This window comes from Antedon mediterranea, chromosome 5 (genome assembly GCF_964355755.1).
Source record: "Antedon mediterranea chromosome 5, ecAntMedi1.1, whole genome shotgun sequence".
Classification (NCBI taxonomy): Eukaryota; Metazoa; Echinodermata; class Crinoidea; order Comatulida; family Antedonidae; genus Antedon; species Antedon mediterranea.
The window spans coordinates 21,621,374-21,644,467 of NC_092674.1; the positions used below are offsets into that span (position 1 = coordinate 21,621,374).

General features: G+C 34.7%; 2 protein-coding genes across 2 annotated transcripts in view; one reads left to right on the plus strand and one right to left on the minus strand.

Annotated features, from left to right (window-relative positions):
* Window positions 1-21,324, minus strand: part of LOC140049807 (uncharacterized) — a 70,640-nt gene extending 49,316 nt beyond the window's left edge. Inside the window, exon 1 of the mRNA XM_072094756.1 lies at window positions 21,293-21,324. The gene's annotated coding sequence lies outside the window, so the exon portion shown is untranslated. The remainder of the gene's footprint in view (window positions 1-21,292) is intronic.
* LOC140049808 (uncharacterized) lies at window positions 4,138-15,516 on the plus strand. Its single transcript, XM_072094757.1, has 2 exons — window positions 4,138-5,074; window positions 15,227-15,516. The coding sequence occupies exons 1-2, from the start codon at window positions 4,138-4,140 to the stop codon at window positions 15,514-15,516; spliced, it is 1,227 nt and encodes a 408-aa protein (XP_071950858.1).
* Window positions 21,325-23,094: the final 1,770 nt, after the last annotated feature.

A 23,094-nucleotide genomic window follows, 5' to 3' on the forward strand; every position in this document is an offset into this window, starting at 1 on the left:
AGTGCGCAGATTTTTGCGCGCGCACTGCGCGTTAAATGTTATTGCGCACACTTTTTGCCCGATTTCTGTTTTCTTGACTTAATTTTCAACTCGAAATTACGTTATACGAGCACGTCAAATGTGACAGGCTACGCACGTGTAAATTAAAAAAATATAAATGTTTTTAAACATTTCAACATTTTTAAACATGTTCAGTAATTTCGGTCAGTATAGTTCACTATGTCGGTCGGTCCGTCTGTCTGTCGGTCTGTCTGTCTGTCAGTCTGTTTGTCTGTCGGTCCGGTATCACTATGCATTGTAGCCCGCGACTTAATGGCTGTTGGCCTTGTTTTTAACACATGTTAATCTATCTATATATGTTCCTTATAATTTAACACATTTCTACTAGTATTTATTTCTTTAAATATATTTTCATAAACACTTTAACGTTGTTTAATACTCCTTTATTAGTCGCGTGGAAGCGACTCTATAGTTCACTATGTCGGTCGGTCTGTCTGTCTGTCTGTCTGTCTGTCTGTCTGTCTGTCTGTCTGTCTGTCTGTCTGTCTGTCTGTCTGTCTGTCTGTCTGTCGGTCCGGTATCACTATGCGTTTTATCGCTTTAAGACCTTATCTTGATATCAGTTTAATCTAGCTAAGTCAATTTTTCACAGAATATTCCTTATGGCCAGGAATCGATGTGGTTATGTTTTCACGGTGCGCAATAAAAAATTACGCGGTCTACGCACGATTTAACGAAATCACGTTTGTAATCATATCTTAACAACCATGAATCACAATTAAATAAAATTTGGTACTCATAAATTTCAGGGCATAAATCATCATATGGCAATACGATTACGTGCGTAGCGCATGTAACGCATGCGTACGCGCGCTTAAAATTTTCAAAATTTATTTTCGATGAAATAAGAGTACGTTTCAGGCAATTTTAAGCGTTTACAAAATTGCCATGAGTGCGCAGATTTTTGCGCGCGCACTGCGCGTTAAATGTTATTGCGCACTCTTTTTGCCCGATTTCTGTTTTCTTGACTTACTTTTCAACTCGAAATTACGTTGTACGAGCACGTCAAAAGTGACAGGCTACGCACGTGTAAATTAAAAAAATATAAATGTTTTTAAACATTTCAACATTTTTAAACATGTTCAGTAATTTCGGTCAGTATAGTTCACTATGTCGGTCGGTCCGTCTGTCTGTCGGTCTGTCTGTCTGTCGGTCTGTTTGTCTGTCGGTCCAGTATCACTATGCATTGTAGCACGCGACTTAATGGCTGTTGGCCTTGTTTATTATACAATCCCTTTTTTATCAATTTAGTTTACATAGCCTATATCCTTTGATAACTCTATACTCATAAGATACAATTTACATTGTATACTTATATTACAGATAAATAATATTGTACCTAGCCACTAATTGATATCACAACTTTGGCAATGAATACATACTCCTAAACATATATATATAAATATATAAATGTTCGGTTCAATAAATGCATACACATACTGTATACCTGTATGCATTATGCATCTTTTGTGTCATTCTCATAGCATACCTTATTTTTTCAATCATTTCATAATTTTACATTTGACTGTTCATCTATTTAGACAATATTCTAGACGATTATGATCTAATTTTTCCCATTTCTTTCTAGCCGCAAGATTATCAATTGCGTATTCAATTTTTCTTAACATTTTTATTTCTTTAGCGAATAAAAACCATGCATTTACAATTTTATTTTCTGTTCGAAAAAGAACACTTGCCTTGTAAATATAAAAAGTAAAAATTGATAACAACTCATTTACAATATTATTGGCTACACCAAGAGAATAATATATTCAAAACAAGACTAATCAACAAATGCCTGATTTTCGTTGTTACAAGAGTTTAACATGTTGTTAAAATTATACCAAAAGGATGATTTTTTTTCACAGTTAATTAGCATGTGCCTTTCATCTTCTATTTCTATTTTACATCTGTCACACATATCTGAATTATAGATCTTCCATAACTTAAGTTTCTTTTTACAACATAAAATTCTATGCAACAATTTAACATTAAATTGTGCAATTTTACTTATAGGTGCCTTAACGAAAAAAAATGAGGAAATCGTTACACGGTGGTAAAAAGCGCCAAATTTGGCATGGAGCTTCGTTGGGACCTACCAATTGATTTTTGCCTAGGAGCAACTCTGGTCGTAATTTATTCTTTCAAGATGGCGGCCAAAATCCAAAATGGCCCCCAATAAATTGGAAAATCACATTTCATTTGTTGCAGAAGTCACATATAGGCAAATGAACTATCAAAATATAAGTATTCATGGTCATTGAAACATATTTTAGACATGTTGCATGATATGGGTCATTCGTTGTTAGGATGGTGGCCTAAATCCAACATGTCTGCCAGTAGCCTAAACTGGAATATCATTCTGGTTGCAGAAACCGCATATAGGTATCAAACGAAGTAGGAAAACATGGAGTAGGCCTAATCATGGTCATTGAAACCTATTTTAGACATGGTACATAATATAGGTCACTCGTTGCAAAGATGGTGGGAAAATACAAAATGGCTGCCAGTAAACTAGGAAATCACATACAGTATCTGTGGACGGCAGAAGTATGTAAATGAAGTAGCTGTAGTAAATGGTGGAGGTGGTATGTAAATTACAAGTAACTGTAAAAAAGTTACAGCCAGTTCAGTTTCTGAAACCACATAAAATGTGGTATTTTTGGGAAAATAAAGATTGAGGGCGCTGTTCACATAAGTAAACGTACACAAGTTTTTGTCAGAATATTTTTAAAATGGTCTTATTTGAAAGATAATTACATTTTCTTTATATTAAAGAAAACAAATTTTACATTCAATATCCATAGTTCAGATAAATTTACGTTAAGTGCCTAAAATAGGCAAATATAACACATTTTAATACATAACAAATACTATTGGATGTAAAAAATTACAAATTTAGTTATCATAAATAGGATTCTTTTACATTTTCATAGAAACTGTTTTATTATAAAACATATAAATATATATTTTTCTCACAATTTCTCATAAAAAACTTTTACGACCACTAGTTTTCTAGATATAGAAATGTGTACTACCAGTACAGGTCAAAGGTCAATAACAAGAATCTGGGTCATTTTCTTGGAAAAGTTTGTATTAGACTGAATAGAAACATCAATCTTTTGATTAATTTGAGACCTATTTAAAGTTTGTCAAACTGTTAGTTACCAAGTTATATGACATGTAGGTCAAAGGTCAAAAATACCAAAAATCATACTTCCGGCCATTTTTTGACAAATGTTTTCATTAGGACGCATATTAATATGCATCTTTCAAATAATTTGACACTAAAATTATTTAATTTAATGTAAGCGTTGTAGAGATATGGTTATTTTGTTTTCAATTGGATTAAAATATTCAAATTTGAGGTCAAAGGTCAAAGAAAAACTTTCGAAATTTGATAACATGGGTTTTTATAACTGGCATTGTTAAAAAATTCATAAAATGCAATGCTTGCACTTTCCTTCTGATTTGCAGACTAAAATACATTAGGGATGAACTATTTGTGACTTTGTATAAATGTATTTCAATTTCAATGGCTACCATTTTTATTTTTGGGCGCCATCTTGGAACTCACTTTATATACTATTTCCTGAATCGGTTTTACTGACCTCAGAAATTCTTGATTCATTGATACATTTTTTGTCTATTTGTAACTTTTACAGCCAGAGATATATGATATACCAATTTACTGGCAGCCATTTTGGATTTTGGCCGCCATCTTTGAAAATCGGAAGCTGATTGGGTGGCTCTAAGGCAAAAATCAATTAGTACCCTAAAAGAAGCCTCATGCAAAATTTGGTGCTTTTGTCTACCGTGTAACGTTTTAGTCGCTAAGCCACCTGACTATTAAGTGCTTCATACAATATACTTTTCTATGCCCTATTGTATTCCAATCTAAAAATTCTAAATTAAGATCTCTTTCCCATTTCGTTTGAAAATTTGGTTCACTGGATTTATTTACCAAAAATTCTTTGTAAAAAGGTTTTACTGAAGTGTTTTTGCCATATAAATCATATTTTTCCACTTCTATTTCCTGAATATTATCTTTAACATTAAAAAGTTTTTGTTTTTCCAATGTTTGGGAATTGCTTCTTCCCCCTGGAAGAACAAGACACCGTTCGCAGTAAAATTGTAGCTATTGTAAAATCTACCACTCTACCACCTTCAAATTTAACCCCCAAAGAACGAAAGGCCATAAAAAACTTGAAGAAAGATAAATCTATTCTTATTCTCCCAGCGGATAAAGGTAGATCTACTGTCATCCTAAATACTAATGATTACAAAGATAAAGTGGGAACCATGGTGAGCGACACTAATGTTTACGAACTGCTAAAACGTAATCCAACACAAAACTATAAACGAAAAGTGGTCAACATCATAGGCAGGTTGTTCAAAGAAAAGAAAATCAACTACAGAGAGAAAGAATGGCTGTTTCCCACGGCTGAAATTGTACCTAGGTTGTATTGTCTTCCGAAGATACATAAACCAAATTGGCCATTAAGACCTATAGTAGATAACATCAACACCTTTTTTTACACCGTTGCACAATTCCTCACCAAAATCCTGGGTCCGCTTGTCGGAAACACAGAACATCATGTAACTTACTCAGGAGAGTTGGCGAGTGAACTAAAAGAAATAATAGTCAAACCAAGTGAAACATTTGTCTCGTTTGACGTAGTATCTCTGTTTACAAAAACACCAGTAGAAGAGGCCCTCAAAGTTGTCGAAAATCGCCTAACAACAGATCCGACACTTCTGGATAGAACTAAACTACATGTGACAGACATAATGAAGCTCCTCGGTTTAATTGTGAACAAAACCTATTTCTCGTTCAATGGTAACATTTATAGGCAAATACAAGGCATTGCTATGGGAAGCCCAATAAGTCCTATATTGGCGAACTTGTATCTAGAGTGGCTCGAACACCAAGCCATAAACACGGCACCCACTAACATCAAGCCTGTGTATTGGAAACGATACGTTGATGATGTATTAGCTATCATCCCCATAGGTACAGTACATACATTTAACACACATCTTAATAACATCGATATAACTGACAATATCAAGTTCACCACAGAATCGATGACAAACAACACAATACCTTTCCTGGACATGCTCATCACACTCAATGACAATGGAACAGTTACCACCTCAGTCTATCGGAAGCCCACTCACACAGACCAATATTTACATTTCAACTCACATCATCCACTCGAACACAAACTGGGGCTTATAAACACGCTTGTGGACAGAGCTGAGAAGGTAGTGGGAGATATGGATTTGAGGAAAGTTGAGATGGATAACATCAAGAAAGCGTTACACAACTGCCAGTATCCAGAGTGGTCCTTCCAGAGAGTTATGGAAAACCGAAAAAGAAAAAAGAACAAAGGACACGAACCACAGAAAGAAAAGATCAAGATGCGAGGTAGCAGAGGAATCCCCTATGTAAAAGGAATGGCAGAAAGAATACGACGCACTCTCTCCTATCACAATGTCGGAACCTATTTCCTACCCCAAAATAAAATCAAGAATAGCCTCGTCCACCCAAAAGATAAAATCGAGAAGATGGATACATGTGGAGTAATCTACGAAGTCACCTGCCGCAACTGTCCACAAGTTTACATTGGGGAAACAGGGAGGGCATTACAAACACGAATTAATGATCACAAAAAAGATGTTACAACAAACACGGGGGGAGTAATGACTAGGGCCTCCAGAACATCCACATCTTCGATCATACACAAATCTGCCATTACAGAACATGTCATAAAACACAATCATGTACCGAACTGGGAGGCTACCATCTTAACCAAAGAGCCTAAACGCAAAGACAGACAGATTAGAGAATCATTACATATAAGGAGAAATAAAGAGAAGACCATGAACCGGGACACTGGAGCCCACGAACTCTCGCATTTGTACAATGATTTGATAGACACATCACCTGGCCGAGCCCCGCACAACCTCCAACCTACAACCGGAGGCGTACAACGTCATCAACAGATGACGTCAAGAATGACCAAGCTGCATTAACACTCCGCAGTCAGTTGAGAAGGATCTCTGATAGAGATCGAAACGTTCGAGTAAGTACTCCGTTAACTTGTGCTTTTACAAAAACGAAATTTGTCATCTATACCAAATTTGTGTAATTCCAGAATCAATCAAGTTTTGATTATATAAAGATGTATTGTTTAGCACAATATATTTGTTACCCCACAAAATATGTTTATTAATTTCATCTATACCTTGTGGTTCCGTTTAAAAACAATTATTATATTGTGTACACATTGATATAATTTCTTTATAGAAAGTTGGAATATCAGCTAAAAACTTGTTTTTGTAATATCTCTTTTTATTTGTTTCTCCTTTTCCATTCCAAATGAACTTTAAAATAATACTGTTAACTTAATTTACAATAATTGTGGGTACCTCATTATAGACTAGTTTGGAGAGTACCAGTGTTTTTATCACCATTACTTTACCAAAAATACTTAAATTTCTTTTTTCCAAGGTTTTTACACATTTTTAAAATGTTCAATCTTTTCAACCCAGTTTTTTTTTGTGGCATTTTGTTTAATCATAACCAACAAAAACACCTAAGAATTTGACAGGCTCATCAACCCATTGTATTGCAAAAGGTTTATGAACGTTGTTTTTTGAAGATCCTATCCACATACCTTTTGTTTTCATTTTGTTAAGTGACATTCCTGCAACCTTACAAAACAAGTCTACTGTATTTAAACAAGCTTCAATACTCATTTCATCCCTAACAAAAATTATAGTATCGTCTGCTAACTGAGCAATTTTTACTTCCTGTTCATCATTATACCCTTTCGAAGGCAGTATAATACCTTTACAATGAATATTGTTTCTTATATTGATAGCCATTGGCTCTACAGCTATTAAAAAAAGTAATTCCGAAAGAGGGCATCCTTGTCTAATACCATTATACCCATCGATTATTTGTAGTAACTGACTCAGTATTGAAATAAAAAGTCTTAACCCATTGTATTAGGTCCTGACCAAAACCAAATCTTTTCAGTGATTTAATTAAAAACATTCTATCTATTTTGTCAAACGCTTTAGCAAAATCTAAAAATATTATAGCACCTTCTTTATTAAAATTATTGGTGTATTCTAGTACATCTTCAACAAGACTTATATTTTCACCGGCAAACCTTCCTTTAATATAACCTTTTTGATCAGTGTCTATTATGTCACCAATTACTAATTTTAGTCTATTAGCAATAACATTTGCCATAATCTTGTAATCTATATTAAGAATTAATCCAATTTTTAAAGTCTTCTCTTTTACCATTTTTGTACAGTATGGAGACTACTCCTCTACTTTGAGAATTTGACAGTTGTTTATTATTAAATGAAAAATTAAAGGCATCACAAACTAATGAGTCAATGGAATTCCAAAATGTTTGGTAAAATTCTACTGACAAGCCATCGCTGCCTGGGGCCTTATTAAGTTTTATATAAGGCATTTTTACATTCTTCTATTTTTATAGTCCCTTCACATTTCTTTTTTTGTTCTTCAGATAATACTTTGAAATTAGTTTTATTAAGATAATTTAGAGTATCTGAAGTTAAAGTTTCAGATGATTCATTTGAATTTTTTTTTTGGTATAAATTTTGAAAATAATGTACTTGCTCACGAAGAATGTTATCAGTATTGGTAGTGTATTTCCCATTACTTTTTAGGACTGCCGTGATACATTTTCTTTTAGCTTTACTTTTTTTCTAGACCTATACAAAATTTTGTATTTTTTTCACCCTTTTCAAACCATTCTATACTTGATCTTATTTGAGCACCCTTTGCTTCTAATGTATATATGTCTTCTATGTCTTTTGCGTTATTAATTAAAATTCTCTCTGTTTTTTCATCATAATTAGTTTCTAGTTTGTTTGTCAGGTCTGAAATTTCTTAATTTATAAAACAATTTTTCTTAATCCCTATTTCTCAAATGCTTTGTTTTTGCTCCATATCTGCGTGAGAACTCTTTTATTTTTACTTTCAAGTGCTCCCAAAGTAATTCTGGACTTAAATCATAATGATTTTTTTTTGACATTGTTATTATCTTAGTAATTTGATTAACATATTCTTCATCATTTAATAAGCTATTATTAAGTTTCCATATTCCAGGACCCTTTTTTCTTGATTTGTCTGAACTTTAAGTGATATTGCTAGATGGTCAGAACAAATAGCAGGTCTGATATCAGTGCTAACTATTTCACCATTTTTGCACATGGAGTTTGAAATGCACCAAAAATCTAGCCTTCTATAAACATTTTCCGTCTCCATGTATATTGAGATTTACCAATATTATTATTTATCCATATATCTATGAGGTTGTGTGTATATTCTTTATCCACTCAGTAACCAAATATTTTTTCATGTTTTATAGGCCTATAAATAATATACCACTAAATACAGTAGAACATTTGCTATTTAATACTTTGTGTTAAAACGGTCACTGCCATAGTCGATTGAAATAGTAAAATAGGACATATAACGATACACCACTACAACGTTTATATTTGTTGTAATTATAAATTAATACAAACGTTGAGGAGAAACTGTCAGTAATAGAGTGTATTTGTATATTATGTGTTTATAATTTATCAGTACCCACACTCACAGTAAGAAATTTATTTCTGCATGTGTTTATATCTAACAGTACCCACACTCACAGTAAGAAATTTCCGATTCAAGTGGCGACCGAAAATGGTTACCGGTATTACGTATTTACAATATTTTTAAAGAATTGCAATTATATACTAAAGGTTTAAGTTTAGTCTCCAAGGGCCCATCAATTGACATACTTGTGTTAAACCAAATCATTATACTGGGAGAGATTGGAATGTTCCCTATTCTATCCCATGTAATTTCTTGCAATACAGTCTAAAAATCTAAAGATTTTAAAACAAACATGAACATTATTTACTTGAATATTATATCACAAATTTTCTGGAATTATTTATTTAGATAACAGTTAGACAGAATTCTGTACATGGTGTGACAAAACTACAGTAATATGATATTTATATTTATTTACTGTTTAAAACTGTTTTAAAAACAATACAGTAATTTAATTGTGTTACTTCATTTACCATAAATACTAATTGGCATGTGTATCTAAAAATGTAAAATAGAGGTCACAAGCATTTTTAGCCCTAGCTGACAAAGATTTTTTTACAAATACTCTACTCGAATACTTTTCACACTTTTAAACGTGTACTATCATTTCAAAGTAAAGCAGATGAACATGTCCATAAAACAGCCTTCCAGTTTCACCACAAGGGGATACTGTTGCTATCTCTTTAAAATTGTTGCTTTATACACACCTTTGTGGTCAATATTTTTAATTTCTCTAAAAATATGCTGTAATATTGAGCATTTAGATATCTTGGAAGTCGCTAAAGTGAGGTTTAAAACTTAGCCTGAGTTTCGCTGTTACGGTTCACTGTGCATGCAGGAAGGACAACGTGATCTGTGTCAACGCTATGGCGGAAGTTAATATAAAAAACTACCCTGGACAAACAGGTTGGAATGAGGATCAGCCTATTGATACCCGCGAAACACCGTGACAGCTTCAGCCAGCATAGAATCTTCAAGACCTTCTGACAGTTACACACGTTCAAAGCGCAATAATAATAAGAAAAAATGAAAGTAAGTTTACAACTTAACAATAATGTTATCACATGTCTAAGTCTGCACTTTATGTTTCAAAATAGAAAAGACTTGCCATTTACGAATGGTTTGAGAGTCAAAAAGCTGACATTCTATTCATCCACACGAAAGTCACTTTTGCAAAAAAAGTGATTTTAACTGTATACTTAATGTTAAATTAGATAAAGACGGGTAAGGGGGAGGTGACATTTGGGAGGTGACCCTCTGGAAAAAAAGATTACACCACAGCTTTAAACTCCTTCTGTAATAGATTTGAGTTTATAGATATATGGAGAGTATTAAACAAAAACAAAGGACAATTTTACTTAAAGAAGACCAAAATGTCAAAACAAGGTTAGATTATTTTTTTATCAATGATTATCATAATGTAATATTATGTGATATCCGTCTAAGCATTTTAACAGACCACCTATAGACAAGTTCTATTTCCTCTGAAATATGGTGTAAGAAGCATTTTTGGATAGAAGCTGGGATCCACTTGATTTAGGATATTTCGACCTCGCTGATTACGAATATGGCGGATCCCAAGCGAAATTCGGCCATCTAAGGCCATAATTTGCATAATTAAAAATGGCGGCCATTTTTTATAATTACCCTATATCTCGAGAACCACTAGTCACAAATAATTAATTTTGGTCTCAAAATGTTTTAAATAATGTATTTTTATATTCACTTTAATGACACATTTTCTCAAAAAATAGATGCCAGTCTTATTTCTGACATTTTGACCTTTGACCTTTATTTATCGTATCTCAGTAACCAATAATCGGAGAGACACGAAATAGGGCTCAAATTGTTCAGAAATTATACATTCATATTTATTATAATGAAATGTTTTTACAAAAAATGGCCGATTCTACAACTATTGACCTTTGAACTATTAGTCAAATATAATAATAATATAACTTTGAAAATTGTGGTCTTATGAATTTTTTTTTCTTTTTAAATTGTTTAAAACATGTGTGTTTCTATCCAGTCTAATGGCACATTTTGTACAAGAATGGCCGATAGTATGGTTATTGACCTTTAAACTACAGCATAGGCCTACTGTATACTAAATATAATATAATTGCATAACTATGAAATTATTTATACACAATAATAATTAGTAAAATTATAAAATTCACTGCCATCAAATATGATGTGTTATGATTTATATAGATTTAAAGGGGGGTTCCGGGTTTTAAATGAATAGTAAAAAATGTGAAATATATTTGTTTGTCTCTTGAACGGTAAAAGTTTCAATTTATATAAGCGCCCAGTGAAGCAGAACGAAGGCTGTGAAATGAGGCCAGATTACAAGTGCAGCTACGGCAAAATCACACTGTGGTTATAGAATAGGAAATTCGTGAAATGGTCAATCTTCCGACGACTCGTTATCATTAACCATATCAATATCTTTTGTAAAATTATCTTCCCATTTATAAAGTCAATTTTCTATGAAAATCCATCAAAACAGTGAAAAATTAGATAAGTTTGCACTTTACGTTTGCCGATTTTCGCACTGACTTAGAGAAAGCCTTAAAAATCAATGAATCGTAACGTATACATTCCTGCTGAGAGCGAGGAGAGAGCGAGACGATGATACACGTGCTCTCTCTGCCCATGCCTGGCATCGTCACGTGATAAGAAGATACAGTATACAATACCAAACTGGTCGGGTCGAGTATACCCCGTCTATAATCACAACATGAACGATGTACAGTATTTGATTGAAGGTCGACTCAACCTACCGGAATGGTATAGATAATATAACTCGAATGAGAGAGTTGGAATATTTGTAAACATAAGTACAGTGTTGCTAATTTTAACAAGTGTAGCCTATAGTAAAAGGCCTGGTAGTATCAATTCGCATAGGGTCTACTACACTAGCTAGCTCAATTTTTAACTGGGCCGGATCGGCTAGGCTAGGCTAGGTCTCCTTCCTACTACCGGTCTACTTGCTTGATGCAGTATCCGCTTTTTTGGAGAGTAAACTAGGCCTAGCTAGGCCTATTTTAGGCCTACTTATTAGACGATCGGGACACCATACGTGCGGACGGCGATCGGACCTTGTTTTGCCTCAATATTTACAGCCGATTTTTGTAGAACATTTTAGGTTTAGATTGTTTAGGAGTTTGGTTAATAGGATGGGTTTGGAATCCACTGAGTTTAGTTATTTATGGGCCAATCGTTTAGTAATAGGCTAGCTAGGCCCATGAATGATGGCCCCAATGTTTTAACGTAGCCATCGTGGCATGGAATCCCTAGTCAGAAATGGCTCTCACCCCGGCATGAATAAAATGATTTAGGCTAGGCCTAGTCTAGTACGTGAAGCCGATATACGATCTGTACTATTAATTCGAGGTATAAAAATAGTATAATTTATGACTCCGTAATCTGTACTAAATTTTGTATTTCATTAAATGTCAAATAAATATATGCTACTACTGTTATTATTACACTTTAGGCCTAGCTTAGCAAATCTACAAAAAATGTATTTCACAATGATCGGGTGGTCGTCGTTTGACAGAGGAGAGAGAACACAACGTACAAGCAAGCTTGACGTCGCGAGTTTGGAATCCACTCATGACGTGATTTTGTGAATATCTCATGAATATTAATAAGCTTCCCTAAGCTGCTGAAAAACAGACTTTCCATGAATTTACCCTAAAATGTATATGAAATTTAATTTTTTTAATTTCTCGTTATTACTTCTTCATTCTGACATGTCTATATTGTTATAATATTTTTTATTTAATAAATAAACGATATTTAAAAGCAATTTTAAACCCAGAATCCCCCTTTAAAAAAAAAAATTGAACACGCAAGTTACATTTGTTGAAATTTGAAATTTGAAATTACCTGCCATCAATATGATGGAGTATGATTATAGATTTTTAAAAATGTGAACATGTCAACTACATTTGGAAATTACCTGCTATCAATATGATGGATTATGATTATAGATTTAAAAAGAATTTGAACATGTAAGCTACATTTGAAAATTACCTGCCATCAATATGATGGATTATGATTATAGATTTAAAAAAGAATTTGAACACGTCAGCTACATTTGGAAATTTGGAAATTACCTGCCATCAATATGATGGATTATGATTGTATAGTACCTGCCTTCAATATGATGGATTATGATTATAGATTTAAAAAAGAATTTGAAAACGTCAGCTACATTTGGAAATTTGGGAATTACCTGCCATCAATATGATGGATTATGATTGTATAGGTTTGAAAAAAAATGTGAACACGTAAGCTACATGTGGAATGAACATGTTAAGGGCATTAGTTTTGATCATTCATACAAAGGTTTCCGTCAACTTTGTTAGCGTTGTTACAGCAACATAAAACTGTACATGGTAGTTTTGACTTCTTGCACCTACATCTATATGGTTATGCATCGTGTCTTGCATCCACAATAAATCATCTCTAACGAAGCAGTAGGAACAGCTTCATTTTTCAGAAGCACTGGTTGAAGTTTACCATTAGATAGCTCCCAACCAAAATCTGTTGGTGATGGCAAATGCTGGATTGGCGATACAGCTTTTTTCAATACGAGTGCTTGGAAGTGTGCTCTTTTTATATGCTGGTGCACTGCATCGCTTGTTGGAGGTAATGCCTCTGGTTTTGTTTTTTCTAAAACATGGCATGCCTAACTTAAAACTGTCGATAAAGGACACCACTAACAAAGATGAACCAAAACACAGAGACCAATTCGTCGAATTATAGAAAGTGGTGAAATACCGCTGCCAAATTGCTGGTCAAACTTTTTGGCATTACAAGATAATAAAGCAGATCTGGCACGATTTCTATCAGAGGAGTTGATTCGTCAAGCTCCCATAGACAAAGAAATTGTCACAGCTGGTGGATTTATGAAAGAATCAGTTGTTAAATCATCAAAAGTCTACATGAATACGTTGTCTCTGGTCGCAGATCATGAAGAATCGGACACGAGACTTGTCATGCTGCCAATGTCCGCTACGACACAGTTGTTGTAGTTGCTTCTAGAGATACAGACGTACTAGTGATTCTAGTGTCTCACTACCAAAGCATGGTATCCAAATGAATGATGACAGGGACATCCAAAAAAAGAAAGTATCTATAAAAGACATTTTTCAAGCCTTGCCCGAGGGTTATGCAAAAGCACTGATTCCATTCCACACTATTAGTGGATCCGATACTACCTCATATCCAGGGAAGAGTTAAATTACATTAATACATACATACAGTAATTTAACTCTTCCCTGTTCATATCTAAGTGGTCAATCAAAGGCATCGGCATGAGAAGTATTAAAAAAAAATTATGAACTAATTAAAGACCTGGGAGAAACCCTATTAGTGACCAAGTTATTATGAAATCGGAAAGATTCATTTGCTACGTTTACGGTTTTGGTCAAGTTAAAAGTACCAATGAAGTTAGGCTTTAAAAAAAAAAAAAAAAAACCAGAGGCATTACCTCCAACAAGCGATGCAGTGCACCAACATATAAAAAGAGCACACTTCCAAGCACTCGTATGGAAAAAAGCTGTATCGCCAATCCAGCATTTGCCATCACCAACAGATTTTGGTTTGGAGCTATCTAATGGTAAACTTCAACCAGTGCTTCTGAAAAATGAAGCTATTCCTACTGCTTCGTTAGAGATGATTTATTGTGGATGCAAGACACGATGCATAACCAATAGATGTAGGTGCAAGAAGTCAAAACTACCATGTACAGCTTTATGCCGCTGTAACAACGCTAAAGATGACGGAAACCTTTGCATGAATGATCTTAAACTGATGCCCTTAACATGTTCATTCCAAATGTAGCTTAAGTGTTCACATTTTCTTTTAAATCTATGCAATCATAATCCATCATATTGATGGCAGATAATTTTCAAATGTAGCTTACATGTGAAAGACAAGAATAGTTGGCACTGTTCCAAGAACTGCAATTCTGTAAGAACCTACACATTCCTATGTGTGTAAAACCTATTGGAGCGAGTGACGATATCGATCCAGTATTGATAATGTTTTCAGACGCATCCGAGAAAGCTATGGCTACGGCAGATTATGTCCGATACCAAATGCAAGAAGGCGGATACATGTCCAGATTGATAGCGGCCAAGAGCAGGATAGCACCCATATAAATTGCTAGTATAGTGAGATTTGAACTAGGCGTGGCTGTTTTGAGGACTAGACAAAACCGATAGTTAAAGAAATGAATATAAGGTTTAAGAGAATATTTTACATTGTGGACAGTGACATTGTTAGGCTATGATCAAGAAACAGAGTTATGAATTTAAGAATTACGCAGCTACCCGAATTGGAGAGATTCAAAAGTCCAGCGAACCTCAAGATTGGTGGTGTGTAGCTGGAGAAACGAACATAGCCGATATAATCTCTAGAGGAACAGCAGCAACACCACCTTGATTGAACACAGAGTTTAGCAAGAAGGACCCGATTTCCTTTAATTACCTGTAGAAGAATGGCCAATTTCACAAAAGTGTAGTTCGCAAGAGATTCCTGAAAGAGTTAAAGTGGTGATCAATGTAGATGTAGAGGAGGTTCAGAGGTGTTGTATCAAAGTGGAAAGGTTTAACAGTTTAGTGAGATTACTACGAGTTACAGCGATGGTCATGGTCAAGAAGAGCTTCAAATCAGCTGCATTAGTTTTGACGCCCAATGACACTAGTTATGCTGAAACATTCTGGGTCAGAAAAGTACAAAGACCACTAATAAAACTTATGGAAAAGAAATCAACGACTTCATAAAGAACTATGGCAGTTTAGGTCCAAAGTGGGCGACAGGATTAAGGAGCATGTTTATTTTAGCTAAAACCACGAAGAAGTCCATAACATCGGCATGGGTTCGAGGCTCACTCCATAACATCGGCATGGGTTCGAGGCTCACTCACTCCATGGTTCTGGTGGTAGAACGAGTCTTCTCGGATAAGGACTATAAACCGTAGGTCCATGGTACACATCTAGCTCGTGTGCACTTTAAAGAACATAGTACATCTTTCGAGACGAGTAGGGATTACCCCGGTGTATTAGTACATCACAGCCACTGATCACCAACTGGGCCCTCTGGGAGACCAGTCTTTGACTGAAGAGGTTACCCAGTATAAATATATATTTCAATCAATTCAATCAAGTCCCATTATTGACTTATGACCATGCGTTCACCAAGCTGGTTGCTCAAACAATGCACAATAGAGGATATAATGGAGTCAACACTACTATGTCAAAGATCAGAAGCAAGTATTGGGTGGTGCGACTCAGGAAGCTGGTGAGCCATATAAGACATAATTGTGTCAGATGCAAAAGATATGAGTCGGTCAGTCAATCAACTGATGGCACCTTTGCCAATCCAACGTCTAAAGCCATCACCACCGTAGTCGTATATAGGTACTGATTTATTTGAACCAGGGGTGGCGCCAGGATCTTCCCGACGCGGGGGCTACATTCCCCGACGAGGGGGTTATGCGAGCATCACTAGGCTGGGGGCCAGGGGCGAAGGCCCCGGAAGCAACGCGTTCTAGCGTCATTTGAGGTCATTTTAATCAGATTTAGGGTAGCCATTTTTCCATTTTTTATAATGCATAAATAAAATACTGCGTGCAAAAAAACGATGCGCGATGACTGTTTCAATCCATATTTTTCAATTTAAAAAATAAAAGTTCAAAGAAAATTTAGAAAAATAGAGTTGGAGGTCCCGGAAATTGGACTTAATATACTTCAAAACATGAAACAAAATATATAAGTCCCTATCATGGTTGTGACTAAGAAATGTTTGAAAAATAGAGATGTTAGGTCCCGGAAAATGCACTTCTTGTACTTCGAAATATGACCAGCTTTATTGTTGGGGCTGAGTTAAGAAAATGTTTAAAACTAGAGCTGCAGGTCTTCAAAAATTTGCATTTTATACTTTGGAAACATCAGGCCCAGAGGCTTAAAAAACGCAAGCGTAGACCTTTTTAAGTCGGGGAAATAAGTTTATTCCTCCCAAGTGTATGCGTGCGTACTATCTGGACTTCCGAGTGGTGAGAAATTCATGACATACAGGACATTGAAAATGTAATAACTTAGCTATAATAAGATGTTGGCTAAGCGAAAATGGCATGTTTTTTTGTTTAGTAATGGATGAAAAATTTATTTTAGGTGCCCCACGGTACAGAAGGTTACTTGTAAATTAAAAAAATGGTGAACATACGAACAATTAACATAATTCGTTTTTGCTGTAGTGTAGCGGACGTCGACGCAGTACACGACGTAACCGTCAGTAAACTTCGCCTGGAAAATAACTACAGTACACATTTTGGTCCCTGGATGGAACATGATATCACGCGTCTCGACCCAATGTTGAACGATTCGTACAAAGGGATACCGCCAGACAAGTGCGTACCTAGCTATTGTTTAGTAGTAAGTTAGATCGCTGGCAATAATGAATGCATATAAAGTGCATAATATCACTCTGACGTACTCTCACGGTCAATGAAACGTCGCGGTTTTCTAGGCGCTGAAGCTAGCTACGAAGTGAACGCGAACGATTTTTACTGTATATTATATTCCCCGACAAAAAGTACCCGTGTTCCCTTCGGTAACCGTCGGTAAACTTCGCCTGGAAAATAACTACATTACAAATTTTGGTCCCTGGATGGAACTTGATATCACGCGTCTCGACCCAACGTTGAACGATTCGTACAAAGGGATACCGCCAGACAAGTGCGTACCTAGCTAATGTTTAGTAGTATAGATTGCTGGCAATAAATGAATGCATAAAAGTGCATAATAGACCTCTGACGTACTCACGGTCAATGGAACGTCGTGGTTTTCTAGGCGCTGAAGCATGAAGTGAACGCGAACGTTTTTTACTGTATATTATATTCCCCGACAAAATGTACCCGTGTCCCCCGACGGAGGGGCTCCCCGACGAGGGGGCTAGAGCCCCCGTAGCCCCCCCGCTGGCGCCACCACTGATTTGGACCGTTCTTGACGAGAGGGAAAGTCCAGAAACGTACTAGAGGGAAGGCTTATGGTATTTACTTGTTTAGTAACTAGAGCGTTACATTTGAAACTATCAGTGGATTACAGTACCGATTCTTTGCTGAAAGCCTTTCGAAGATTTGATTCAATTAGAGGATACCCTATAGAAGTATTTAGTGACTGTGGCACACAATTAGTTGCCGCAAAAGAGAGTTTACAGAACTTCGGATTCAAACATGGAGTTAAGTGGAAGTTTTCCACACCAGATTCACCGTGGCAAAATGGTGTCACAGAAAAGGCGTGAAAAAAGCATTATACCATGTGGTGGACGAACAGATATTGACGTTCGAAGAACTACAGACTATGTTATTAGAAGTTGCAAACGTAATAAACACCAGACCGATAGGTAGGCATCCTACCAACCCTGAAGACGGGAGTTACTGTAGCTATGTCCCACGATTTGTTGCTCGGTCGTGCTTCATTTGATGTACCTAGTGGTCCGTGGTGTAATCACAAGGGGCATGCGAAACGCCTCAAGTTTATCCAAGGTTTAACTGATAACTTTTGTAGGAAGTGGATGACAGATTATTTCCCTACGTTGGTCATCCGTAAGAAGTGTCATACAGAGGTTCGAAATATACAAGTCGGTGACGTTACGTTGATAAAAGAGGAAGGAGATTAAAAAAGGACGATGGAAGACTTGTAGAGTGTCCAAAATATTCCTTGATGATAGAGGTCTGGTCCGAAGTGTGGAAATAAAGACAATAACTGAAACTGGAGTCGTGAGTTACATCAAGAGAGCCGGTCAAAGATTAGTATTACTAGTCCCAGCAGATTATGAATTGGAGGTTTAATAATATTACCGTTTGAGAATTTATAGTTTATAAAAAGTATAGTTTTAGAGATTTGATATTGAAATATGTTATGTGTTTATTGCTTTGGTGAAGGGAGTGTTTCGCTGAGAAAAATTGTTAGGGCGCCTTCAGTCGTATGTAGGAGGCGAGTCGATGAAAAGAGTTAGGATAATTAGTTGGAAAGAGAGCCAAGTTATATGTAATCATCATAAGATTGTTTGTTTAAGATGCCAGAGCGTATGTTCTGAGTTTGTTTTAGTTCTTACTCATTTAGTTGACTTTTGTTAAATGTTAGAGAAATGTTATGCTGTAATTAGCACATTTAAGAGAACAGGCTTCACTCACGTGAGCCTTTTATATAATGGCAGCGTGTGCTGTCGTGATATGGTAGGCCTACTATGATTAGGAGACGGATCATACATTCGATGATTCTAGTAATTATACTAAGTTTAGCATGATTACGAGATAATGGTGTTTAATAGTATTGTTACTTAGTAGATTGTTAACCTAATTGAAGACATATGTAAAAGATATATACAAAAATTATGACATTTAATGAATAAAGGTGATGGTTAACCACGAAAAAAACCAAAAAACAGCCTTCCACATGGATATCTACAGGGGTGGATTCAGAGGTTTTTAAACCAAGCCAGATAACTGCTCTTTTCTACAGCCATTTTTTAAATTTGTCCTTGGAACGTGATGCATAAACCAATCAAATAACAATGATACTGTATTGTTGTTATTATCCGGTCGAACATCTTCTACCAAAGAGTGTTCATCTGTTACAAAGGAGTGTACCAAAACAGTATTATTATTATCACTCAGGTGTATAGTTTATAATAACAAACGAACTAGCACAATACAATGTTTGTTTTTGTTAATCTGAAAAGAAACTGCTGTCGATAATTCATTTCATATTAACGCCCTGTATCGTTAAGGCTATTCGATAATCGGCTTAATAACGAGTGTTAATTTGTAGAGCTGTAATGTAATAATAATATTATACAAATTATGCCAAAGCATTCTGTATTTTTAAAGTAAAGATCATAAATTAATTAAGTCAATTTCAGTATATCATCGGTGACAATGAGTCTGAACTTGTGAAACTACTTAAAGTAGCAAGTGATTATTCACAAACATGGGAATTAGAGTTTAATTTTGACAAATCAAATGTGCTGGTCACAGGGCAAAGAGTTAATCCACATAGAACATGGAGTCTTGGTAATCATTATATCACAGAAATAGAAAGGTATAAATATCTTGGTGTAATAATATCACGTTCATATACAGATTCAGACACTATCAATGAAGTAATCAAAAAGGGAAATAGGATAATAGCCTATATTACCTCTATTATAAACAATCAGAATTATTTCAATAGGGTATACTATGGTGATCTTTTATGGAGAACAATAGGATTACCAACAATTAATTACGCCTCTGCAATATGGTTATGTAACTCTAAAGGTTCACTAAATAAGTTAGAAAATTTACAATACCAAATGGCTAGAAATATTTTGAAGGCACCAAGAAACGTCGCGAAAGCGGCATTGATTGGTGACCTAGGATGGGAGACACTCTAAACCATCCAAAATAAAGTTAGGATGTCCTACTTTAACAGAATTAAAAATATGGACGACCAAAGGTGGCAAAAACTACTATGTAGATCTATAATGGATGTAGAAGATAAGGTGAAATGGAAGTGGATTAACCATATCAAAGATTTATTATGTAAATTTGATTTAGGAAATAAGTTTAATTTAAACCCGGAAAGCCAATGGTTTAAGAGTTTTACACATGCCAACTCTCTAGAAAATATCAAGGAATGGTTAGAAGGTGCAAAAACAAAGTCAACCCTCTCCGAATATTTGAAATATAAACATGAACCTAAAGCAGAGACATACATGTTTGATAAGGTGAATTTTGATTCCATTAGTTTAAAGTTTAAAGCGAGGTCTAACTCTCTTGATTTAGAAGGTAGAAAAAATAAATGGTCAGAAAATGAGACTGGTTTTTGCAAGCTATGCAACAATCAATTAATTGCAACTACAAACCATTTTCTACTTGAATGTTCAAATCTTAAAAATGTAAGAGATACACATTTTAACTTACTAAAATGGATTTATTGTATTGTGGTTATGATACATTCATGAAAAGCATACTTTAAGCGCAAAGAGCCAGACTTATTTCCACAACGGAGTGTATCATCTCAGTTTCCCATGGTTATTTTACGCCGAAAATACCGTGTATTAAAAAACCAACTAGATGGTATCTAGTATTTTAAATTAAGGAATAAAACTAAATGTAAGTTTCTGTCAATTTACAGTAATTGAACAACTTACTGTTAAAAATAACATTAAAATGAACGTATTTTGCTGTTTATTTAACTAGGCCCCTATTTAATTTATACATATTAGGCCCTATTAGTAATATACTCTATTTAATTATATGTAATTAATTTTTACTGTAATATAATGTATATCGAAGTTTTATTATTACAAAGCACCAATGTACAGCAATTGTCCACCTTACTGTAAATTATGGCATCGGTACCGTATTGAAAACTAAATATTAGTAAGTTGAAAAAAAAAACTTAAAAAGCTTAAAAGCTGAATTGGATTTTAAATATTTTTTACATAAGCAAATTGGCATTGTTTCCTAATTTTATTTGTTCTAAGCGTAAATGCATTTGAAATAATACTTACCCAGATACCCAACTTGATTTTGTTAACTTACTTCTCCAAGCGACCACTAAAGACTAATTGGCCTTTTTTGGATTACAACATTTTATAGAAAGAGGCAGTACATGTACATGTAGTTTGTTAGCGTTCCTGCATAATACACAATAATTGTTATGTAAATTTTGTAGTCGCTCGATTCGTTATTGTTGTGAATTAATGTACTGTACAGTCTATTCTTTTCTAACAAAATATAAACTGGCAAACATAATAATCACCAGAATATTTTATATACTATCTTTTAAATTGGTTCTTCAATAACAAAATGTACTATTAAGCCTGTGTGTTTAGTCAAATTAAATGCGTTACCCGTTCTTTTTGCGTTGCATACAATGAGAGATACACCCAACACTGAACAAAATAAATTAATAATATTTACAGATGTATTTTGCCGATTGCATGGAATGTATTAAAAATATCCACTAAATATCTACAGAAAAGGTATAGCTATATGCTGGTAAGAGGTTGTTTCATTATACGTACTGTAATGTTAGATCTGCATAACAAAGCATATTAATATTGATTGATCGTCCTTTAAACTCATAGTACATCTAGCAATTTCCTCTGAAATGGTTTTAATACAAACATTATTACTAAATAGTCTAATAATAGTGCTCGATATTGGTAAAGTTAGAATCCAATAGAAATAAAATAAAGCTTAGTTAAGCTATGGCAAAGTAGAGTCATCAAGCAAAATGTAAGCTTATTGTATATTATTAAGCCTATTATAAAAAAAAAATGAATAAATTTATCATAGGAAAGGTAGCCTACTGTAGCTAGAAAAATAAATCAGCTGTCCTGCCTATTTTAGTATTTAGCCCCATATAATGGCTAGGCATTGGTTAATAATAAATAGGTCCTATTAGTCTAAAGCAATACCTATTAATACAATGTTGACATAGACCTATGCGTCAGAAAACAATTATTCTAGGCCTACTAAGCCAGGATAGCGAATACTAAAATGACATTAGAGGTAGCCGTGTGCGATCGTCCTTGGCCGCCGATAACAGCGACATTGTGCCTATCAATTTGAGCCATTATCTGACCTAGCTTATGCATCAAAACCATTAAAATTTCTCAATTTACATGACATATTAAAAACTCAAACTTTACCAAGCAATACATTATAAATAAAAACAAAAAGTTAGAAAAATATATCGATTTCCACAATTCCACAAACAAACTCGGAATTACTGCAAGTATAATTTTACCACCAGCGAGAGAAAGAGAAGACTAAAAAGTGCTTATAGAGTAAACTTTTAAATGCTATTTTTCGTAATTGACGATTATAAACTGAAAGTAAACTTACGATATATTATTAGCAAAATATTCAACAGCAGTAACGTAGTAAAATAAAGCAAGATGAACAACTCTAAATTATGTAAACCCGATATTTATTGAGACGTATGCCTACAAAAAAGCGGTGTAAAATCAATGCGTTAGAAAATGACAAGATGGCCGACCAAACTATATTTCGCCACAGCTCATCGGTTTTTATTGATTGATATTGATCTGCAGTCAGACTTGGTCTATGTAAGACACAAAACAAAACATAAATATAGATGATAATGGTATGAATAAATATTTATTCTGACAAGTGCCTGGAGGATCATAACGGCAAAAATAGAAAATAAAATTATTGCCCTGAGGGATAAATGATTAAGTAGAAAATACAGGTATGCTCAAAAGCCAGTGGGTGCCATCTGAAATGGCAACCCAGCAAGTGAGGCGTCACGTGACATTGGGACATTACAGAACAATAAATGTGC